The sequence below is a fragment of the Oncorhynchus nerka genome, linkage group LG14 (assembly GCF_034236695.1).
Source record: "Oncorhynchus nerka isolate Pitt River linkage group LG14, Oner_Uvic_2.0, whole genome shotgun sequence".
Classification (NCBI taxonomy): domain Eukaryota; kingdom Metazoa; phylum Chordata; class Actinopteri; order Salmoniformes; family Salmonidae; genus Oncorhynchus; species Oncorhynchus nerka.
Window position 1 is genome coordinate 55,292,839 of NC_088409.1, and position 19,434 is coordinate 55,312,272.

The 19,434-nt window shown below is 42.0% G+C and overlaps 1 protein-coding gene across 1 annotated transcript; it reads left to right on the forward strand.

The window, feature by feature from the left end:
* The first annotated feature begins 3,199 nt into the window (after positions 1-3,199).
* LOC135575050 (uncharacterized) lies at positions 3,200-16,308 on the forward strand. The gene is made up of 9 exons (XM_065027208.1): positions 3,200-3,302; positions 9,882-9,965; positions 10,066-10,198; positions 10,327-10,466; positions 10,684-10,803; positions 10,900-11,041; positions 11,309-11,448; positions 11,678-11,775; positions 16,138-16,308. The coding sequence occupies exons 1-9, from the start codon at positions 3,200-3,202 to the stop codon at positions 16,306-16,308; spliced, it is 1,131 nt and encodes a 376-aa protein (XP_064883280.1).
* The last annotated feature ends 3,126 nt before the right edge of the window (positions 16,309-19,434 follow it).

Below are 19,434 nucleotides of genomic sequence, written 5' to 3' on the forward strand. Positions count from 1 at the left end.
AACCCTTCTGCATAAAACCCAGAGAATCTCACTGCCAATAGACTGCCGATAGGTACTTATCACAGTGGGACGCCATTCCTTCTCATGCTGGAACAAAAGCAATACCTGCTGCGTGCCGACATGGTAACAACAAACCTGCCATTTCTACTAGTAGAAACGCAATGTTCGTCACTGGCAAACAATTTGACTTTGAGCTAATTAGAAAGCACAGACCCCCCACCCCACAGGAGTGAGAAAAAAAGAGGGCATTTTCTCCGTACATCCACTGTTAAATGTCATGAGCTAGTCACACTTTATATGTGACACCTTTCAGCAAACTAGGTGTATGTCGCACGTCCACGGGTTGTGTTAATGGCTGCCGTTTTACGGGCTCTGAAGGAATTGTGCTATTGAGTGTGTTTTTTCGTGTTTTTTTGTAACTTATTTTGTATATAATGTTTCTGCCACCGTCTCTTATGACCAAAAAGAGCTTCTGGATATCAGGACAGTGATTACTCACCTCGTACTGGACAAAGATTTTTCTTTAACGAGTCGGACGCAACGGATTTACTTCCGACACCCGACAAGGCCCACATCCCTATCATTCGCATGAGAAATAGATGGAGATATCAGAGAGGTAGGTCGACACTGTAATATCTTATGTTTCACCGAGTCGTGGCTGAACGACGACATGCTTAAAGTACAGCTGGTGGGATTTACGCTACATCGACAAGATAGAACCGCTGCCTCCGGTAAGACAAGGGGTGGCGGTCTGTGTATATTTGTAAACAACAGTTGGTGCAGAAAATCTAATATTAAGGAAGTCTCGAGGTTTTGCTCACCTGAGGTAGAGTTACTCATGATAAGTTGTAGACCAGACTATTTACCAAGAGACTTTTCACCTATATTTTTATAGCTGTCTATTAACCACCACAAACCAATGCTGGCACTAAGTCCGCACTCAATGAGCTGTATAAAGCCATAAACAAACAGGAAATTGCTCATTCAGAGGCGACGCTCCTAGTGGCCACGGACTTAAATCCTTTTAAACTAATTTCTACCAGCATGTTAAATGTGCAACCAGAGAGAAAAAAAACTCTAGAACACCTTTACTCCACACACAGAGATGCATACAAAGCTCTCCCTCACCCTCCATTTAGCAAATCTGACCATAATTCTTTCCTCCTGATTCCTGCATACAAGCAGAAACTAAAGTAGGAAGCACCAGTAACTCTATCAATAAAGAAGTGGTCAGATGATGCAGATGCTAAGCTACAGGACTGTTTTGCTAGCACAGACTGGATTATGTTCCGGGATTCTTCCCGATGGCATTGAGGACTACACCACATCAGTAAAGGTATTGGAGTGGCCATCACAAAGCCCTGACCTCAATCCCATTGGGGAAAAAATTCACCACACTTATTGTGGGAAGGTTGTGAAGGCTACCCGGCGTTTGACCCAAGTTAAAAATGTAAAGGCAATGCTACCAAATGCTAATTGAGTGTATGTAAACTTCTGACCCACTGGGAATGTGATGAAAGAAATAAAAACTGAAATAAATCATTCTCTCTACTATTTTTCTGACATTTCACATTCTGAAACTAAAGTGGTGATCCTAACTGACCTAAAACAAGGTATTTCTACTTGGATTAAATGCCAGGGATTGTGATAAACTGAGTTTAAATGTATTTGGTTAAGGTGTATGTAAACTTCCGACTTCACCTGTGCAGTGTATATTGCAAAAGGCTGTTAGGTTGGAAATTATTATATTTAAACATGCTCAATTTTAGAATGAAAAAATACATTGAGCTACTATGAATGATTTGGAAGCATACCCTTATTTTATATAAAAATGGTTCTGGCCCCCATTTAAGTTGTTACATAATGGAAGGGGGACCCCTGGTGGAGAAGTTCATTTAAAGAGCCCACTCTATAGATTTATTTAGAATAATATTTGATGTAGGGACATATTTGAGGACACAATGGTAGTCTACATAGGAGATTAGGCACAGGACCAGAAACATTGCATTTGAACTCTGGGGCTAACATTCTGGAGCATAATAATGTCATGAGTCTTAAGCATCATAATGCCCAGTGTTGTGGAGTAGTGAACTACATGTTGGCTGGAGGAGGGAAATGGAAAGGGGGAGATAGAGAGAGTTTGGATGGAGAGATGAAGGAGGACCTTGTGAAGGATCTCTGTGCACTGCTGGAGAAGAGCTGGAGAAGATCGAGAAGGAGGGAGAGAAGATAGAAATAAAGGAGGGGGTGTTGGAGAAGGGAGTGGAGTTCGCAAAGGATGAAATGAAGAAGAGGAAGGAGGAGGTAAAGAGGAAAGAGAAGGAGGTGGCAAGGCAGAGAGACGAGGTGGAGAAAGACAAACCGAGGGTGAGGAAGAAGGTCAATGAAGTGGAGAAGAAGAAGGAGGAGGAATATATGAAAGACAAGGGATTGGATAGACAGAAAGAGAAACTGGAGAAGAGAAAGAAGCTGGACATTTTGGAGAAAGTTGGAAAGTTGGAAAGTTGGAGTTGGAAAAGGAGAAAGAAAAGTTAGAGTGGAGGAATAAGATTGTGGAAAGGGTGAAAGTGGATGTGAATGAGAGATTGAAAAGATGACAAGAACAGGACAGATGATTAAAGAGAAATAGGAGATGGACAGAATTAAAATGGATATGGAAGAGAATGCAAGGGAGGGAGGAGGTGAAGAAAGTGAGAGAGGAGTTGGTGGGATTGAAGGAGAAAATAAAAAAGGGAAAAGAGGGGCAGCAATGGGGAGAGAAAGAAGTGGAGGGAAAGAGGGAGTATGAGGAGAGGAAGGTGGAGGTGGAGCGTGTGAAGAAGGATATGGAGGAGAGGCTAAATATGGAAATAGAGGGGGTGATGATAGAGACAGAGGACAAGAAAGAGAAACAGGTGGAGTAGATGAAGTTAGATATGGAGGAGAAGCTTAAGCTGAAGGTAGAGAGGGTGATGGCAAAGATGGAGGAGAAGGAAGAGAAAGAGGTGGAGCTTGTGAAGGCGGGGACAGGGGAAATGTGGAACACCAAGATGAAGAAAGTGAGAGAGTTCATTGAGGTTGTGGGAGAGAAGGTAAACAAGAAAGGAGCTGGGAAGGAATGAAATAGAGGAGAAGAGAGAGAAGCAGGTGAAGCAGAAAAAGGAGGAGTTGGAAGAGAAGTGGAGGATAGAGATGAAGAGTCAGAGAGTAGATTAAGAGAATGGAAGAGAAGACAACAGAGAGAAAGGAAATCGAGAGAAAAGCAGAAGATATGAAGAAATTGATGGAGGAGTTGGAAGGATTGAAGGAGAAGATGAAGGAGAGTGAGAAAGAGGTAGAGGGTTAAGGACATGGCAATCAGGGTCAAGAAGGAAATGGAGTTGGTGAGAGAGAAGGTGGAGGGAGAAAATGAGAGAGTGAGAGAGATTATGGAAGGAGAGGAAAGACTGAATGAGGAGAAAAATAAATACAAGGAACCATACATGGACGCAGTGCTGGAGCTGAAAAAAAAAAGGACTGGAGAATGTAAGACAAAACCTTGAGGGGGGGGTTGCGTGATTGTGTGAAGAGGGCCTGAGATGTTCAAAGACATCGCAGAAAGAGAGAGCAGATGAAGATTAGCGATTGGTGCTTGGTGCTATGAGTTAGAAGCGAGTTGCAGGATGAGAGGAGGGAATTGATCTACAGACTAATCAAGAAAAATAAACCGACTGAATAGGTACAGACCCTCCACATAACAGGTAGTTCACTCAAATGACCTTCTATATATGTACTGTGTTTCCTTAACTTAACAGTATTCTATGAGAGACTTAGATCCATAAACCCTATACTGCACATAGCCAAAGCCATATGAACAGAATAATGATACTATACAGCAGAGGAATTTCATAAAATAAAAATAGTGAAACATTTAAAAAGTTATTATTTTTAGATAAAACACACTGTTTTGCAATGATCTAAAGTAGCCTCAGCAGCACTCTGTAGGGTAGCACCATGGTGTAGCTGGAGGACAGCTAGTTTCCATCCTCCTCTTGGTGCATTGACTTCAATACAAAATCGAGGACGCTCGTGGTTGACACCCCCTTCCATAGACTTACACGGTAGTTACATGTATGACCACTTATGCTGCAAATACTACGTCCAAAATAACACTTTTTTTACTGCAGTAATTTTGCAGTGTTAGTGCAGTCACAGTGCAGTATAAATGCAGTTCACCTGCAGTACACTGCAGTTATTCTGCAATCACTGCACCCAAATATCATAGTCAACTGCAGATACTGCAGCTTCAAAACTTTTATAAGGGCATGATTGTAGTGGTTTACTAACACATTCGTTCTAGTAGCTATGTTGACTTGAAGTTAGCTTATATGGCAACAACGATGTAGGCTGTGTGTAACAGTTAGCGGTCATGATATGAAGGTTTGGCTTGGAATGTTTTTTTCGGGCTTGTCACAGACAGCTGATGTGTTTTGCACTGAAGTACACAAACAAAGGGAAAAGGTGAGAGGAGAGCGCCTAGATGCGAAAAGGAATTACTGAAAAATCAACGAGGCTCATGCTGTTTGTATGTGGCTGCTATGAAAGCGTTTTAATATGCCACAATAGATGTTGGCAAAATACCTACCTGCACTTTCAAACTACAAAAGCTGCAGGAGCAGCTTTTTTGGGTGTGTACGTGTGTCTCTGTGTGTGTCCTCAACTTGCAGCCGGTAGCCAAGTTGCGCATTCGTTTCATGTGTTTTCCCTACCCTTTCCCCACTTGTTAGATATTAAGCACATTGATAGCTTGATAGCAAACGTCCTCGCCATGTGATTTATCATAATAGCAGGCAGCAGCAACCTAAATGATCAGACCGAAAACATGCAAAGAAATGTGATCGGGTGAAATTATGAAGTGAGTAGAAGGAGAAATAAAGCTTCATTCTATCCAACAAGAGCAGCAGGATCAACATACAGCCCGCACTTCTCTTTACAGACAGGCAAACTAGACAGTTGAGTTATTCAGACCGCACATCAACGACTCAAAGAGTACAGTATGGTTTAGAAACTCTGTGACTGACTGGCATGACAAAGTTGCTTCCTGGCACCCGAAAATACGTTTTCTTCCGATCAACAAAATACTCGGTTCCTCATAGTATCCAGAAAATTGCCCATATCCGTTACATACTCGTTTTGTCCGACTACTCGGCACACCCCTATATGAAAGTGAACTGTGTTTGCTATGATCAGAGGTGTATTCATTCAGCCAATTCTGTTGAAAAACATTTATTAGAAGGAAGCAAAAAGAATGGGGATAAACATATTTTATTTATTTAACTAGGCAAGTCAGTTAAGAACAAATTCTAATTTACAATGGTGGCTTACCCTGGCAAAACCCTAACCTGGACAACGCTGAGCCAATTGTGCACTGCCCTATGGGACTCCCAATCACCGACAGTTGTGATACAGTCTGGAATCAAACCAGGGTCTGTAGTGACACTTCTAGCACAGAGATGCAGTGCCTTAGACCTCTGAGCCGCTCAGGAGCCCAAAAACATACCTTAATTTGTCTAATAGAAACTCTCATTTGCAACTGTTGGACTAATGATTACACCCTAGATCAGCTAGATGTAGGCAATATTGTGAAATGCGGTATTCACTGTGTCAATGTCTGTCAACTTGATTATTCAAATTTCTCTCCACCTTTGCACCTGCGTTGTAAACTTTCATTCATAGGCTAGGTTGTGGGAACCTCATGGTGGGTATAGGGAAAGTCGAGGATCGTGTAGTAGCCTAAACCTGTCAATGTTACATTGAGCTGGGTGAATGGGATATGAATGACAGTCATCCATTAAGGCCAATAAGGCCATGCTCCTAAAAATATTATTGTCCTCCCTCAGCGCGACGCCCGCTGAAGGCCCATTATGCTAACCAGCTAGGCCTGCTAGCTACCTAGAGCTATTTGGAATCCTACTAATTCCACGACTGGTCTATCGACATCACCGCACGAAGAGGCAAAAACAGACTTACCCCCATCGCGAAGTCCCCTAAAGGCTAACTTTCTAGCCCCTGCTATCTGCTTGCTTGCTAACCCGGTCTGCTAACTGCTAGCTTGCCGGGCCGGTCTGCTAACTGCTTGCTTGCTAACCCGGCCTGCTAACTGCTAGCTTTCCCCGGTCTACTAACTGCAGTCTACTAACTGCTAGCTGCCGGCCCCGGCCTGCTAACTGCTAGCTTACCTGCCAGGTCTGTAACTGCTAGCGCATGCTAATTGCTTGCTTGCTAACCCGGCCTGCTAACTGCTAGCTATATCTCTATATCTCTCTCTTCATTACTCAATGCCTAGGTTTACCTCCAATGTACTCACATCCTACCTTAATAACTTTGTCTGTACACTATGCCTTGAATCTATGCTATCGTGCCCAGAAACCTGCTCCTTTTACTCTCTGTTCTGAACTTGCTAGACGGCCAGTTCGTAAAGTCTTTAGCCGTACCCTTATCCTACTTCTCCTCTGTTCCTCTGGTGATGTGGAGGTTAATCCAGGTCCTGCAGTGTCTATCTCCACTCCCACCCCACAGGTGCTCTCATTTGTTGACTTCTGTAAACGTAAAAGCCTTGGTTCCATGCATGTTAACATTAGAAGCCTACTCCCTAAGTTTGTTTTACTCACTGCTTTAGCACACTCTGCCAACCCAGATGTCTTAGCCGTGTCTGAATCCTGGTTTAGGAAAACCACCAAAAACCCTGAAATCTCCATTGCTAACTATAACGTTTTCCGCCAAGATAGAACTGCCAAAGGGGGCGGTGTTGCAATCTACTGCAAAGATAGCCTGCAGAGTTCTGTATTACTATCTAAGTCTGTACCCAAACAATTTGAGCTTCTACTTCTAAAAATTCACCTTTCCAGAAACAAGTCTCTCACTGTTGCCGCTTGCTATAGACCTCCCTCTGCCCCCAGCTGTGCCCTCGATACCATATCTGAATTGATTGCCCCCCACCTATCTTCGGAGCTCGTGCTACTAGGTGATCTAAACTGGGACATGCTTAACACCCCGGCCATCCTACAAACTAAGCTTGATGCCCTCAATCTCACACAAATGATCAATGAACCTACCAGGTACAACCGCAAATCAGTAAACACGGGCACCCTCATAGATGTCATCCTAAATAATTTGCCCTCCAAATACACCTCTGCTGTTTTCAATCAAGATCTCAGCGATCACTGCCTCATTGCCTGCATCCGTAATGGGTCTGCGACCAAACAACCACTGCTCATCACTGTCAAACGCTCCCTGAAACACTTCTGCGAGCAGGTCTTTCTAATCGACCTGGCCGGGGTATCCTGGAATGACATTGACCTCATCCCGTCAGTAGATGATGCCTAGCTACTCTTTAAAAGTACCTTCCTCACCATCTTAAATAAGCATGCCCCTCTCAAAAAATGTAGAACTAGGAATAGATATAGTCCTTGGTTCACTCCAGACCTGTCTGCCCTTGACCAGCACAAAAACATCCTGTGGCGTTCTGCATTAGCATCGAATAGCCCCCGTGATATGCAACTTTTCAGGGAAGTTAGGAACAAATATACACAGGCAGTTAGAAAAGCTAAGGCAAGCTTTTTCAAACAGAAATTTGCATCCTGTAGTACTAACTCAAAAAAGTTCTGGGACACTATTAAGTCCATGGAGAATAAGAGCACCTCCTCCCAGCTGCCCACTGCTCTGAGGCTAGGAAACACTGTCACCAATGATAAATCCACTATAATTGAGAATTTCAATAATAATTTCTCTACGGCTGGCCATGCTTTCCACATGGCTACCCCTCTGAAAGAGCTGCAAAATCTGGACCCCTACAAATCAGCCGGGCTAGACAATCTGGACCCTCTCTTTCTAAAATGATCTGCCGAAATTGTTGCAACCCCTATTACTAGCCTGTTCAACCTCTCTTTCGTATCATCTGAGATTCCCAAAGATTGGAAAGCTGCCACGGTCATCCCCCTCTTCAAAGGGGGTGACACTCTAGACCCAAACTGCTACAGACCTATATCTATCCTACCCTGTCTTTCTAAGGTGGTCAAAAGCCAAGTTAACAAACAGATTATTGACCATTTCGAATCTCACCATACCTTCTCCGCTATGCAATCTGGTTTCAGAGCTGGTCATGGGTGCATCTCAGCCACGCTCAAGGTTCTAAACGACACCATAACCGCCATCGATAAGAGACATTACTGTGCAGCCGTATTCATCGACCTGGCCAAGGCTTTCGACTCTGTCAATCACAACATTCTTATTGGCAGACTCGACAGCCTTGGTTTCTCAAATGATTGCCTCGCCTGGTTTACCAACTACTTCTCTGATAGAGTTCAGTGTGTCAAATCGGAGGGCCTGTTGTCCGGACCTCTGACAGTCTCTATGTGTGTGCCACAGGGTTCAATTCTCGGGCTGACTCTCTTTTCTGTATACATCAATGATGCTGCTCTTGCTGCTGGTGATCCACCTCTACGCAGACGACACCATTCTGTATACTTCTGGCCCCTCCTTGGACACTGTGTTAACTAACCTCCAGATGAGCTTCAATGCCATACAACTCTCCTTCCGTGGCCTCCAACTGCTCCTAAACGCAAGTAAAACTAAATGCATGCTATTCAATCGATCACTGCCTGCACCTGCTCGCCCGTCCAGCATCACTACTCTAGACGGCTCTGACTTAGAATACGTGGACAACTACAAATACCTGGGTGTCTGGTTAGACTGTAAACTCTCCTTCCAGACTCACATTAAGCATCTCAATCCAAAATTAAATCTACAATCGGCTTCCTATATCGCAACAAAGCATCCTTCACTCATGCTGCCAAACATACCCTCGTAAAACTGACCATCCTACCGATCCTCAACTTCGGTGATGTCATCTATAAAATAGGCTCCAACACTCTACTCAACAAACTGGATGCAGTCTATCACAGTGCCATTCGTTTTGTCACCAAAGCCCTATACACTACCCACCATTGCGACCTGTGCGCTCTCGTTGGTTGGCCCCCGCTTCATACTCGTCGCCAAACCCACTGGCTACAGGTAATCTACAAGTCTCTGCTAGGTAAAGCCCTGCCTTATCTCAGCTCACTGGTCACCATAGCAGCACCCACTCGTAGCACGCGCTCCAGCAGGTATATCTCACTGGTCACCCCAAAGCCAATTCCTCCTTTGGTTGTCTTTCCTTCCAGTTCTCTGCTACCCATGACTAGAACGAATTGCAAAAATCTCTGAAGCTGGAGACTCACATCTCCCTCACTAGCTTTAAGCACCAGCTGTCAAAGCAGCTTACAGATCACTGCACCTGTACTTAGCCCATCTGTAAACAGCCCATCTATCTACCTATCTCATCCCCATACTGGTATTCATTTGACATTATTCATACATTTATTTAATCAAGATGTTCAGTTTACTAATTTAAAATATATTATTGATCGTATGTTGATTGGTTCGTAAGCGTGTCCATAAATACTGTACTTTCCATTCATTTTTTGTGGCCCTCATTCTAAAGATCCTCCGAGGCAGGGCTTCCCAACCCTCTTCCTAGAGATCTACTGGTCTGTAGGTTTTCGATCCAACCCTAATTTAGCATATCTGATTCATCTAGTTAAGATCTTGTTGAGCAGCTAATTCGTAGAATCAGGTGTGTTAAATTAGGGTTGGACTGAAAACCCACAGGACGGTAGATCTCCAGGAAGAGGGTTGGACAGCCCTCCTGGAACTCATTGCACATGCCAGTTCAAAACATGTGTTACACATACATTACACAATAACTTGAGAAAGAGGGAAGAGGAAATACATTTTATTCCTTGTCAGAAACTCCCCAGATAAGGAGTGGCTACCGGTTCAACATAAAACGTAATGTATGAAATGAGTCCTGGACACTTCAACAGAACCTGAATGCATGATGAGTATGATCATGGCATCTTTTCTCTCCGCAGCTCTGCTGTTGCTGGTTCCTGGAATCCTGACTGAAAGTAATGTAGAATATATTTATTTACTTTACGTCTTTGTAATGTCATCTCTATCTCCTATACACTACAGTATAGTTGACATTGTAAATTATAATTTAAACAGAGTCTTCCATTGAGTTGGTGGTAGTCAACAGCATCTCAAACACACCCAATAAGACCTACAGTACTAATGTCGCATTCAGAGGGGTCCTTATCGGTGCCATGAGAAGACTGCAGGAGACCAATGCAGGATTCAAGTTAGTAGATTATTAAGTTAAATTGGCTCATTGTTACATGCTGTTTCGTTAAATTCTCGGCAGTTGGTGTGTCAGTGAATTTATGTTATGTTGTCAGGTGTCATTGGTGAGCACTGTTGTTTTTGCAGTTTCACCTACACAGAGGACCGCAACTATGGCCCCTTCCTGGTGAGTGTGAATGGTGTAGCCGGGAACAATACTGAAAACACTTTCTGGGAGCTCCTTGTTCAGACTGGGGGGAATGGGACCATAATCAGACCTGATGTGGGTGAGTAATGATGGAAAGCCTCTTCTCTCTCTTTCTCATTTTTTTTGTGGTGTATTTGCTGAGGGACAAATCACCCGATAGAAATTAGGGGGAAAAGCATGCATGTTATTTACAATGACGTTCATAATATATAACAACACCTCTGTCACACAAATGTTGCACATACTGTACAGTATACCTACTCACACACGGACCTATTTGGACATTATTTCTGCAGGTATTGGCTGTTACATCCCTGAACCAAATGACCGCATCATCCTAAAATTTACTGAGTTCGTCTCGGGCTCGCACTCCGTGAGTGGCAACAGTTCGAATCCTGGGAACCTCACAGCAGGAAGTAATGTAGCATTTTTTTAACTTCTAGAACATGTTTACCTCTTTGCAATGTTATCACCACAGTATTGACATCGCAGGCAACATGGTTTTTCAACAGACACTTCCAGACTAGATTCCATTGAGCTTGTGGTAGTCAACAACATCTCAAACACCACCAACAAGACCTACAGTACTGACATTGCATTCAGAGGGGTCCTTATCGGTGCCATGAGGAGACTGCAGACCAATTCAGGATTCAAGTTAGTAGATCACTAGCTTCCATTGTGTCATTGTGAGATGCTGTAGATTGTTAAATGTGCGTTCAAATCATTACAGTTTGAGCAATTGTGTAGAACCTTTCAGTGACCATGAACAGACAATATTATGTAGTGCAAGGTGTCATTCATTGCATGGCATGGAGTGATACTGCATTTTGCACCTTGTTCACTGTCAAACGTAATTGTGGTATTCTGGCATTTCACAATGACTCAAATTCAAATAAATTCATTATTCTGTTGTTTTTGCAGTTTCACCTATACAGAGTACCCCGACTATGGCCCCTTCCTGGTGAGTGTGAATGGTGTGGCTGGGAACACTACTGAGAAGACTTTCTGGGAGCTCCTTGTTCAGACTGGGGGGAATGGGACCATAATCAGACCGGATGTGGGTGAGTAGTGATGGAATGTCTTTTGGTCGGTCAATACGATCTGTCGGACCGTCTCTCTGTCTTCATCTTTCTCTTTCTCTGCAAAGCTAGAGAAATACAGTAAGGAAAAAAAGCACGCAGGAGTTATTTTATATTATTTACATTCATAAAATATAACAACTGTCACCAAAAGGTTGCACATACTGTATAATTACTCACACATTGTCCTATTTTGATATTATTTCTGCAGGTATTGGCTGTTACATCCCAAAACAAAATGACCGCATCATCCTGAATTTTACAATGTTCACCACAAACTCCATGCAAGTGGCAGTTGTACAAATCCTGGTGTGTTGTTGTTTTTGGTGGGTTTGTTTTTTTGTTTTCTAATCTAAGCTTAACCCTTGCCTCAGTGACTACCATACATAACCCTAAAACACTATCTAACCCCATACCTTTGTCACTACCATACCACACCTTATTAAGTCACTAATTAACTCCATATCTAACCCTAAGTCACTTACTAACTCATTAGCAGGGAAGTTCACTTGAATACATCTAAATCGGCAGATAAATATGTGGGTTTTTTGTTGTTTTCTGTGAGTATGATTTTCAACCAGTGTAAAAGTTATTGTGTGATCATGTTGGAATAGACAGTAGCTTCTGATCAATACTGTTTTGTGATTTGAAATTGTTTTATTTTTATTTTTACAAATTGTCATTCAAATAAAAAAATCTCTCATTGTTTGAATGACCTTTAAAATTCATGAAGCTTTACCCTGACACCATAGCAAATACGCTGCAAAGGTTCCTTGAAGTGTTGGAAAAGTATGCAATTGTCATACTTGAGTAAAAGTAAAGATACCTTAAAAGAAAATGACTCAAGTAAAAGTGAAGTCACAGAATAACATACTACTTGAGTAAAAGTCTAAAAGTATTTGGTTTTAAATATACTTAAGTATTAAAAGTGAAAGTAAAATTCCTTATATTAAGCAAACCAGACGGCACCATGTTCTTGTATTTTTATTTACAGATAGCCAGGGGTACACTGCAAATCTCAGACATCATTTACAAACTAAGCATTTGTGTTTAGTGAGTCCACCAGATCAGATAACCAGGGATGTTCTCTTGATAAGTGAATGAATTGGACGATATGCCTGTCCTGCTAAGCATTCAAAATGTAAAGAGTACTTTTGTGTGTCAGGAATGTATGGCATAAAAAGTACATTATTTTCTTTAGGAATGTAGTGAAGTATATGTTGTCAAAAATATGATTAGTACAGAAAGTACAGATAACCCAAAAAACTACTTAAGTACTACTTTAAAGTATTTTTCCTTAAGTACTTTACACCACTGGTTCCTTGTTCTTTCTTGGTAAAGACTAAGAAGAATGAAGATGGAAGATGAGGATGAAGAAAATGAAAACACCTCTTTGAAGACTGTTAAACAAATGTTAAATGAAGAACTCGGAATCAAATAAATATATTTAATTAGACATACAATGAATGAAGGTAGTTAACCCCCTGAACCTGCCGAAAAGGTCTATTTTCAGTTCAAGGTAATTAGGTTGTACTCATAGAACAATTAATATTTGTGGGCATGGACACCAGAAAATATTGTGAGAATGGATAACATTAATCTGAGATCTATGAGACAATCACTGTCAACCTTTCTTGTTTTCAAAAATATTCACAGACATTATACTGCAATAGAAGCTCCACTCTTAAACAACAGAAGAGGGCGCACACAGAGAAAAACACAGATCAGGAACAATATATACTTGCACTGTCAATAAAGGTGAAATCCAGTACTTTACAACTAATTGCAACAAATTGCACGCATGCCACTATCACTTCCATTGATTTTTTAGCTAGCAGAGGCAAAGGTAAGCTGAAGTTTGTATTGTCAAAACCATGGATTACAGTTTCTCCTGGCCCATAGACTACTGTCAGGTTCAGGAACCATCTATGTAAAATACTGAACTTCCCATTCAAATCTTCAGTCTCACAAAATAAAATATTGACACAAGAAAATATTGGAATAGAGATCCGATATCTGATATCTTTCTAAAAATGAGTCAGAGACTATCAAACTTCCTTGTGTATCACTGGTTTCCCGGCTTACTGTCAATGTCGGGATGAATGTTCATTTGGACGTCAAACTGAGTAGTTGGGTGGATCAAGTTCACTACAGTGAACTTAGCAATTAAACACACCAAACCTTTTTGAAAGTATGGAGATTGTGCCTGGGAGGTGCCTGGCAGGCCATCAGAGAGGCATGTACACGTGACAGACTTAATTGGTATAGAGAATCATGCACTCTTTGAAAAAAAAAAAGGTTCCAAAGGGTTTCTTCGGATGTCCCCATAGGATAACCTTTTTGGTTCCAGATAAAACACTTTTGGGTTTTGTGTAGAACCTATGTGGAAAGAGTTCTGTATTGAATCCAAAAGGGTTCTACCTGGAACCAAAATGGTTCTACCTGGAACCAAATGGGGATAGCTGACGAACCCTTCTGCATAAAACCCAGAGAATCTCACTGCCAATAGACTGCCGATAGGTACTTATCACAGTGGGACGCCATTCCTTCTCATGCTGGAACAAAAGCAATACCTGCTGCGTGCCGACATGGTAACAACAAACCTGCCATTTCTACTAGTAGAAACAATGTTCGTCACTGGCAAACAATTTGACTTTGAGCTAATTAGAAAGCACAGACCCCCACCCCACAGGAGTGAGAAAAAGAGGACATTTTCTCCGTACATCCACTGTTAAATGTCATGAGCTAGTCACACTTTATATGTGACACCTTTCAGCAAACTAGGTGTATATCGCTCGTCCACGGGTTGTGTTAATGGCTGGCTGCCGTTTACGGGCTCTGAAGGAATTGTGCTATTGAGTGTGTTTTTTTTTCGTGTTTTTTTGTAACTTATTTTGTATATAATGTTTCTGCCACCGTCTCTTATGACCAAAAAGAGCTTCTGGATATCAGGACAGTGATTACTCACCTCGTACTGGACAAAGATTTTTTCTTTAACGAGTCGGACGCAACGGATTTACTTCCGACACCCGACAAGGCCCACATCCCTATCATTCGCATGAGAAATAGATGGAGATATCAGAGAGGTAGGTCGACACTGTAATATCTTATGTTTCACCGAGTCGTGGCTGAACGACGACATGCTTAAAGTACAGCTGGTGGGATTTACGCTACATCGACAAGATAGAACCGCTGCCTCCGGTAAGACAAGGGTGGCGGTCTGTGTATATTTGTAAACAACAGTTGGTGCAGAAAATCTAATATTAAGGAAGTCTCGAGGTTTTGCTCACCTGAGGTAGAGTTACTCATGATAAGTTGTAGACCAGACTATTTACCAAGAGACTTTTCACCTATATTTTTTATAGCTGTCTATTAACCACCACAAACCAATGCTGGCACTAAGTCCGCACTCAATGAGCTGTATAAAGCCATAAACAAACAGGAAATTGCTCATTCAGAGGCGACGCTCCTAGTGGCCACGGACTTAAATCCTTTTAAACTAATTTCTACCAGCATGTTAAATGTGCAACCAGAGAGAAAAAAAACTCTAGAACACCTTTACTCCACACACAGAGATGCATACAAAGCTCTCCCTCACCCTCCATTTAGCAAATCTGACCATAATTCTTTCCTCCTGATTCCTGCATACAAGCAGAAACTAAAGTAGGAAGCACCAGTAACTCTATCAATAAAGAAGTGGTCAGATGATGCAGATGCTAAGCTACAGGACTGTTTTGCTAGCACAGACTGGATTATGTTCCGGGATTCTTCCCGATGGCATTGAGGACTACACCACATCAGTAAAGGTATTGGAGTGGCCATCACAAAGCCCTGACCTCAATCCCATTGGGGAAAAAAATTCACCACACTTATTGTGGGAAGGTTGTGAAGGCTACCCGAAGCGTTTGACCCAAGTTAAAAAATGTAAAGGCAATGCTACCAAATGCTAATTGAGTGTATGTAAACTTCTGACCCACTGGGAATGTGATGAAAGAAATAAAAACTGAAATAAATCATTCTCTCTACTATTTTTCTGACATTTCACATTCTGAAACTAAAGTGGTGATCCTAACTGACCTAAAACAAGGTATTTCTACTTGGATTAAATGCCAGGGATTGTGATAAACTGAGTTTAAATGTATTTGGTTAAGGTGTATGTAAACTTCCGACTTCACCTGTGCAGTGTATATTGCAAAAGGCTGTTAGGTTGGAAATTATTATATTTAAACATGCTCAATTTTAGAATGAAAAAATACATTGAGCTACTATGAATGATTTGGAAGCATACCCTTATTTTATATAAAAATGGTTCTGGCCCCATTTAAGTTGTTACATAATGGAAGGGGACCCCTGGTGGAGAAGTTCATTTAAAGAGCCCACTCTATAGATTTATTTAGAATAATATTTGATGTAGGGACATATTTGAGGACACAATGGTAGTCTACATAGGAGATTAGGCACAGGACCAGAAACATTGCATTTGAACTCTGGGGGCTAACATTCTGGAGCATAATAATGTCATGAGTCTTAAGCATCATAATGCCCAGTGTTGTGGAGTAGTGAACTACATGTTGGCTGGAGGAGGGAAATGGAAAGGGGAGATAGAGAGAGTTTGGATGGAGAGATGAAGGAGGACCTTGTGAAGGATCTCTGTGCACTGCTGGAGAAGAGCTGGAGAAGATCGAGAAGGAGGGAGAGAAGATAGAAATAAAGGAGGGGGTGTTGGAGAAGGGAGTGGAGTTCGCAAAGGATGAAATGAAGAAGAGGAAGGAGGAGGTAAAGAGGAAAGAGAAGGAGGTGGCAAGGCAGAGAGACGGGTGGAGAAAGACAAACCGAGGGTGAGGAAGAAGGTCAATGAAGTGGAGAAGAAGAAGGAGGAGGAATATATGAAAGACAAGGGATTGGATAGACAGAAAGAGAAACTGGAGAAGAGAAAGAAGCTGGACATTTTGGAGAAAGTTGGAAAGTTGGAAAGTTGGAGTTGGAAAAGGAGAAAGAAAAGTTAGAGTGGAGGAATAAGATTGTGGAAAGGGTGAAAGTGGATGTGAATGAGAGATTGAAAAGATGACAAGAACAGGACAGATGATTAAAGAGAAATAGGAGATGGACAGAATTAAAATGGATATGGAAGAGAATGCAAGGGAGGAGGTGAAGAAAGTGAGAGAGGAGTTGGTGGGATTGAAGGAGAAAATAAAAAAGGGAAAAGAGGGGCAGCAATGGGGAGAGAAAGAAGTGGAGGGAAAGAGGGAGTATGAGGAGAGGAAGGTGGAGGTGGAGCGTGTGAAGAAGGATATGGAGGAGAGGCTAAATATGGAAATAGAGGGGTGATGATAGAGACAGAGGACAAGAAAGAGAAACAGGTGGAGTAGATGAAGTTAGATATGGAGGAGAAGCTTAAGCTGAAGGTAGAGAGGGTGATGGCAAAGATGGAGGAGAAGGAAGAGAAAGAGGTGGAGCTTGTGAAGGCGGGACAGGGGAAATGTGGAACACCAAGATGAAGAAAGTGAGAGAGTTCATTGAGGTTGTGGGAGAGAAGGTAAACAAGAAAGGAGCTGGGAAGGAATGAAATAGAGGAGAAGAGAGAGAAGCAGGTGAAGCAGAAAAAGGAGGAGTTGGAAGAGAAGTGGAGGATAGAGATGAAGAGTCAGAGAGTAGATTAAGAGAATGGAAGAGAAGACAACAGAGAGAAAGGAAATCGAGAGAAAAGCAGAAGATATGAAGAAATTGATGGAGGAGTTGGAAGGATTGAAGGAGAAGATGAAGGAGAGTGAGAAAGAGGTAGAGGGTTAAGGACATGGCAATCAGGGTCAAGAAGGAAATGGAGTTGGTGAGAGAGAAGGTGGAGGGAGAAAATGAGAGAGTGAGAGAGATTATGGAAGGAGAGGAAAGACTGAATGAGGAGAAAAATAAATACAAGGAACCATACATGGACGCAGTGCTGGAGCTGAAAAAAAGGACTGGAGAATGTAAGACAAAACCTTGAGGGGGTGCGTGATTGTGTGAAGAGGGCCTGAGATGTTCAAATACATAGCAGAAAGAGAGAGCAGATGAAGATTAGCGTTTGGTGCTTGCTATGAGTTAGAAGCGAGTTGCAGGATGAGAGGAGGGAATTGATTTACAGACTAATCAAGAAAAATAAACCGACTGGACAGGTACAGGCACTCCACATAACAGGTAGTTCACTCAAATGACCTTCTATATATGTACTGTGTTTCCTTAACTTAATAGTATTCTATGAGAGATTTAGATCCATATACCCAACACTGCACATAGCCAGAGCCATATGAACAGAATAATGATACTATACAGCAGAGGCTCCTCAGATCCTTCAGTGAATTTCATAAAATAAAAACAGTGAAACATTTAAAAAGTTATTATTTTTAGATAAAACTACAATAAATATATTCACATTTCACCAAATAGATTAAAACACACTGTTTTGCAATGAAGATCTAAAGTAGCCTCAGCAGCACTCTGTAGGGTAGCACCATGGTGTAGCTGGAGGACAGCTAGTTTCCATCCTCCTCTTGGTGCATTGACTTCAATACAAAATCGAGGACGCTCGTGGTTGACACCCCCTTCCATAGACTTACACAGTAGTTACATGTATGACCACTTATGCTGCAAATACTACATCCAAAATAACACTTTTTTTACTGCAGTAATTTTGCAGTGTAACTGCAGTTACAGTGCAGTATAAATGCAGTTCACCTGCAGTACACTGCAGTTATTCTGCAATCACTGCACCCAAACATCAACTGCAGATACTGCAGCTTCAAAACTTTTTGTAAGGGCATGATTGTAGTGGTTTACTAACATGTTCGTTCTAGTAGCTATGTTGACTTGTAGTTAGCTTGTATGTTTACAATGATGTAGGCTGTGTGCAACAGTTAGCGATCATGATATGAAGGTTTGGCTTGGAATGTTTTTTTCGGGCTTGTCACAGACAGCTGATGTGTTTTGCACTGAAGTACACAAACAAAGGGAAAAGGTGAGAGGAGAGCGCCTTGGTGCGAAAAGGAATTACTGAAAAATCAACGGGGCTCATGCTGTTTGTATGTGGCTGCTATGAAAGCGTTTTTAATATGCCACAATAGATGTTGGCAAAATACCTACCTGCACTTCCAAACTGCAAAAGCTGCAGGAGCAGCACTCGGAGGGGATCAACATACAGCCCACACTTCTCTTTACAGACAAGCAAACTAGACAGTTGAGTTATTGAGACCGCACATCAACGACTCAAAAGAGTACAGCATGATTTAGAAACTCTGTGACTGACTGGCATGACAAAGTTGCTTCCTGGCACCCGAAAATAGGTTCTTCCGATCAACAAAATACTCGGTTCATCATTGTATCCAGAAAATTGCCCATATCCGTTACAATACTCGTTTGTCCGACTACTCGGCACACCCCTATATGAAAGTGAACTGTATTTGCGTGTGATCAGGGGTGTATTCATTCAGCCAATTCTGTTGAAAAATATTTATTAGAAGGAAGCAAAAAGAATGGGGATAAACATATTTTATTTATTTAACTAGGCACGTCAGTTAAGAACAAATTCTAATTTACAATGGCGGCTTACCCCGGCAAAACCTTAACCTGGAAGACGCTGGGCCAATTGTGCACTGCCCTATGGGACTCCCAATCACCGACAGTTGTGATACAGTCTGGAATCAAACCAGGGTCTATAGTGACACTTCTAGCACAGAGATGCAGTGCCTTAGACCTCTGAGCCACTCAGGAGCCCAAAAACATACCTGAATTTGTCTAATAGAAACTCTCGCTTGCAACTGGTGGACTAATGATTACACCCTAGATCAGCTAGATGTATGTAATATTGTGAAATGCGGTATTCACTGTGTCAATGTCTGTCAACTTGATTATTCAAATTTCTCTACACCTTTGCACCTGCGTTGTAAACTTTCATTCATAGGCTAGGTTGCGGGAACCTCATGGTGGGTATAGGGA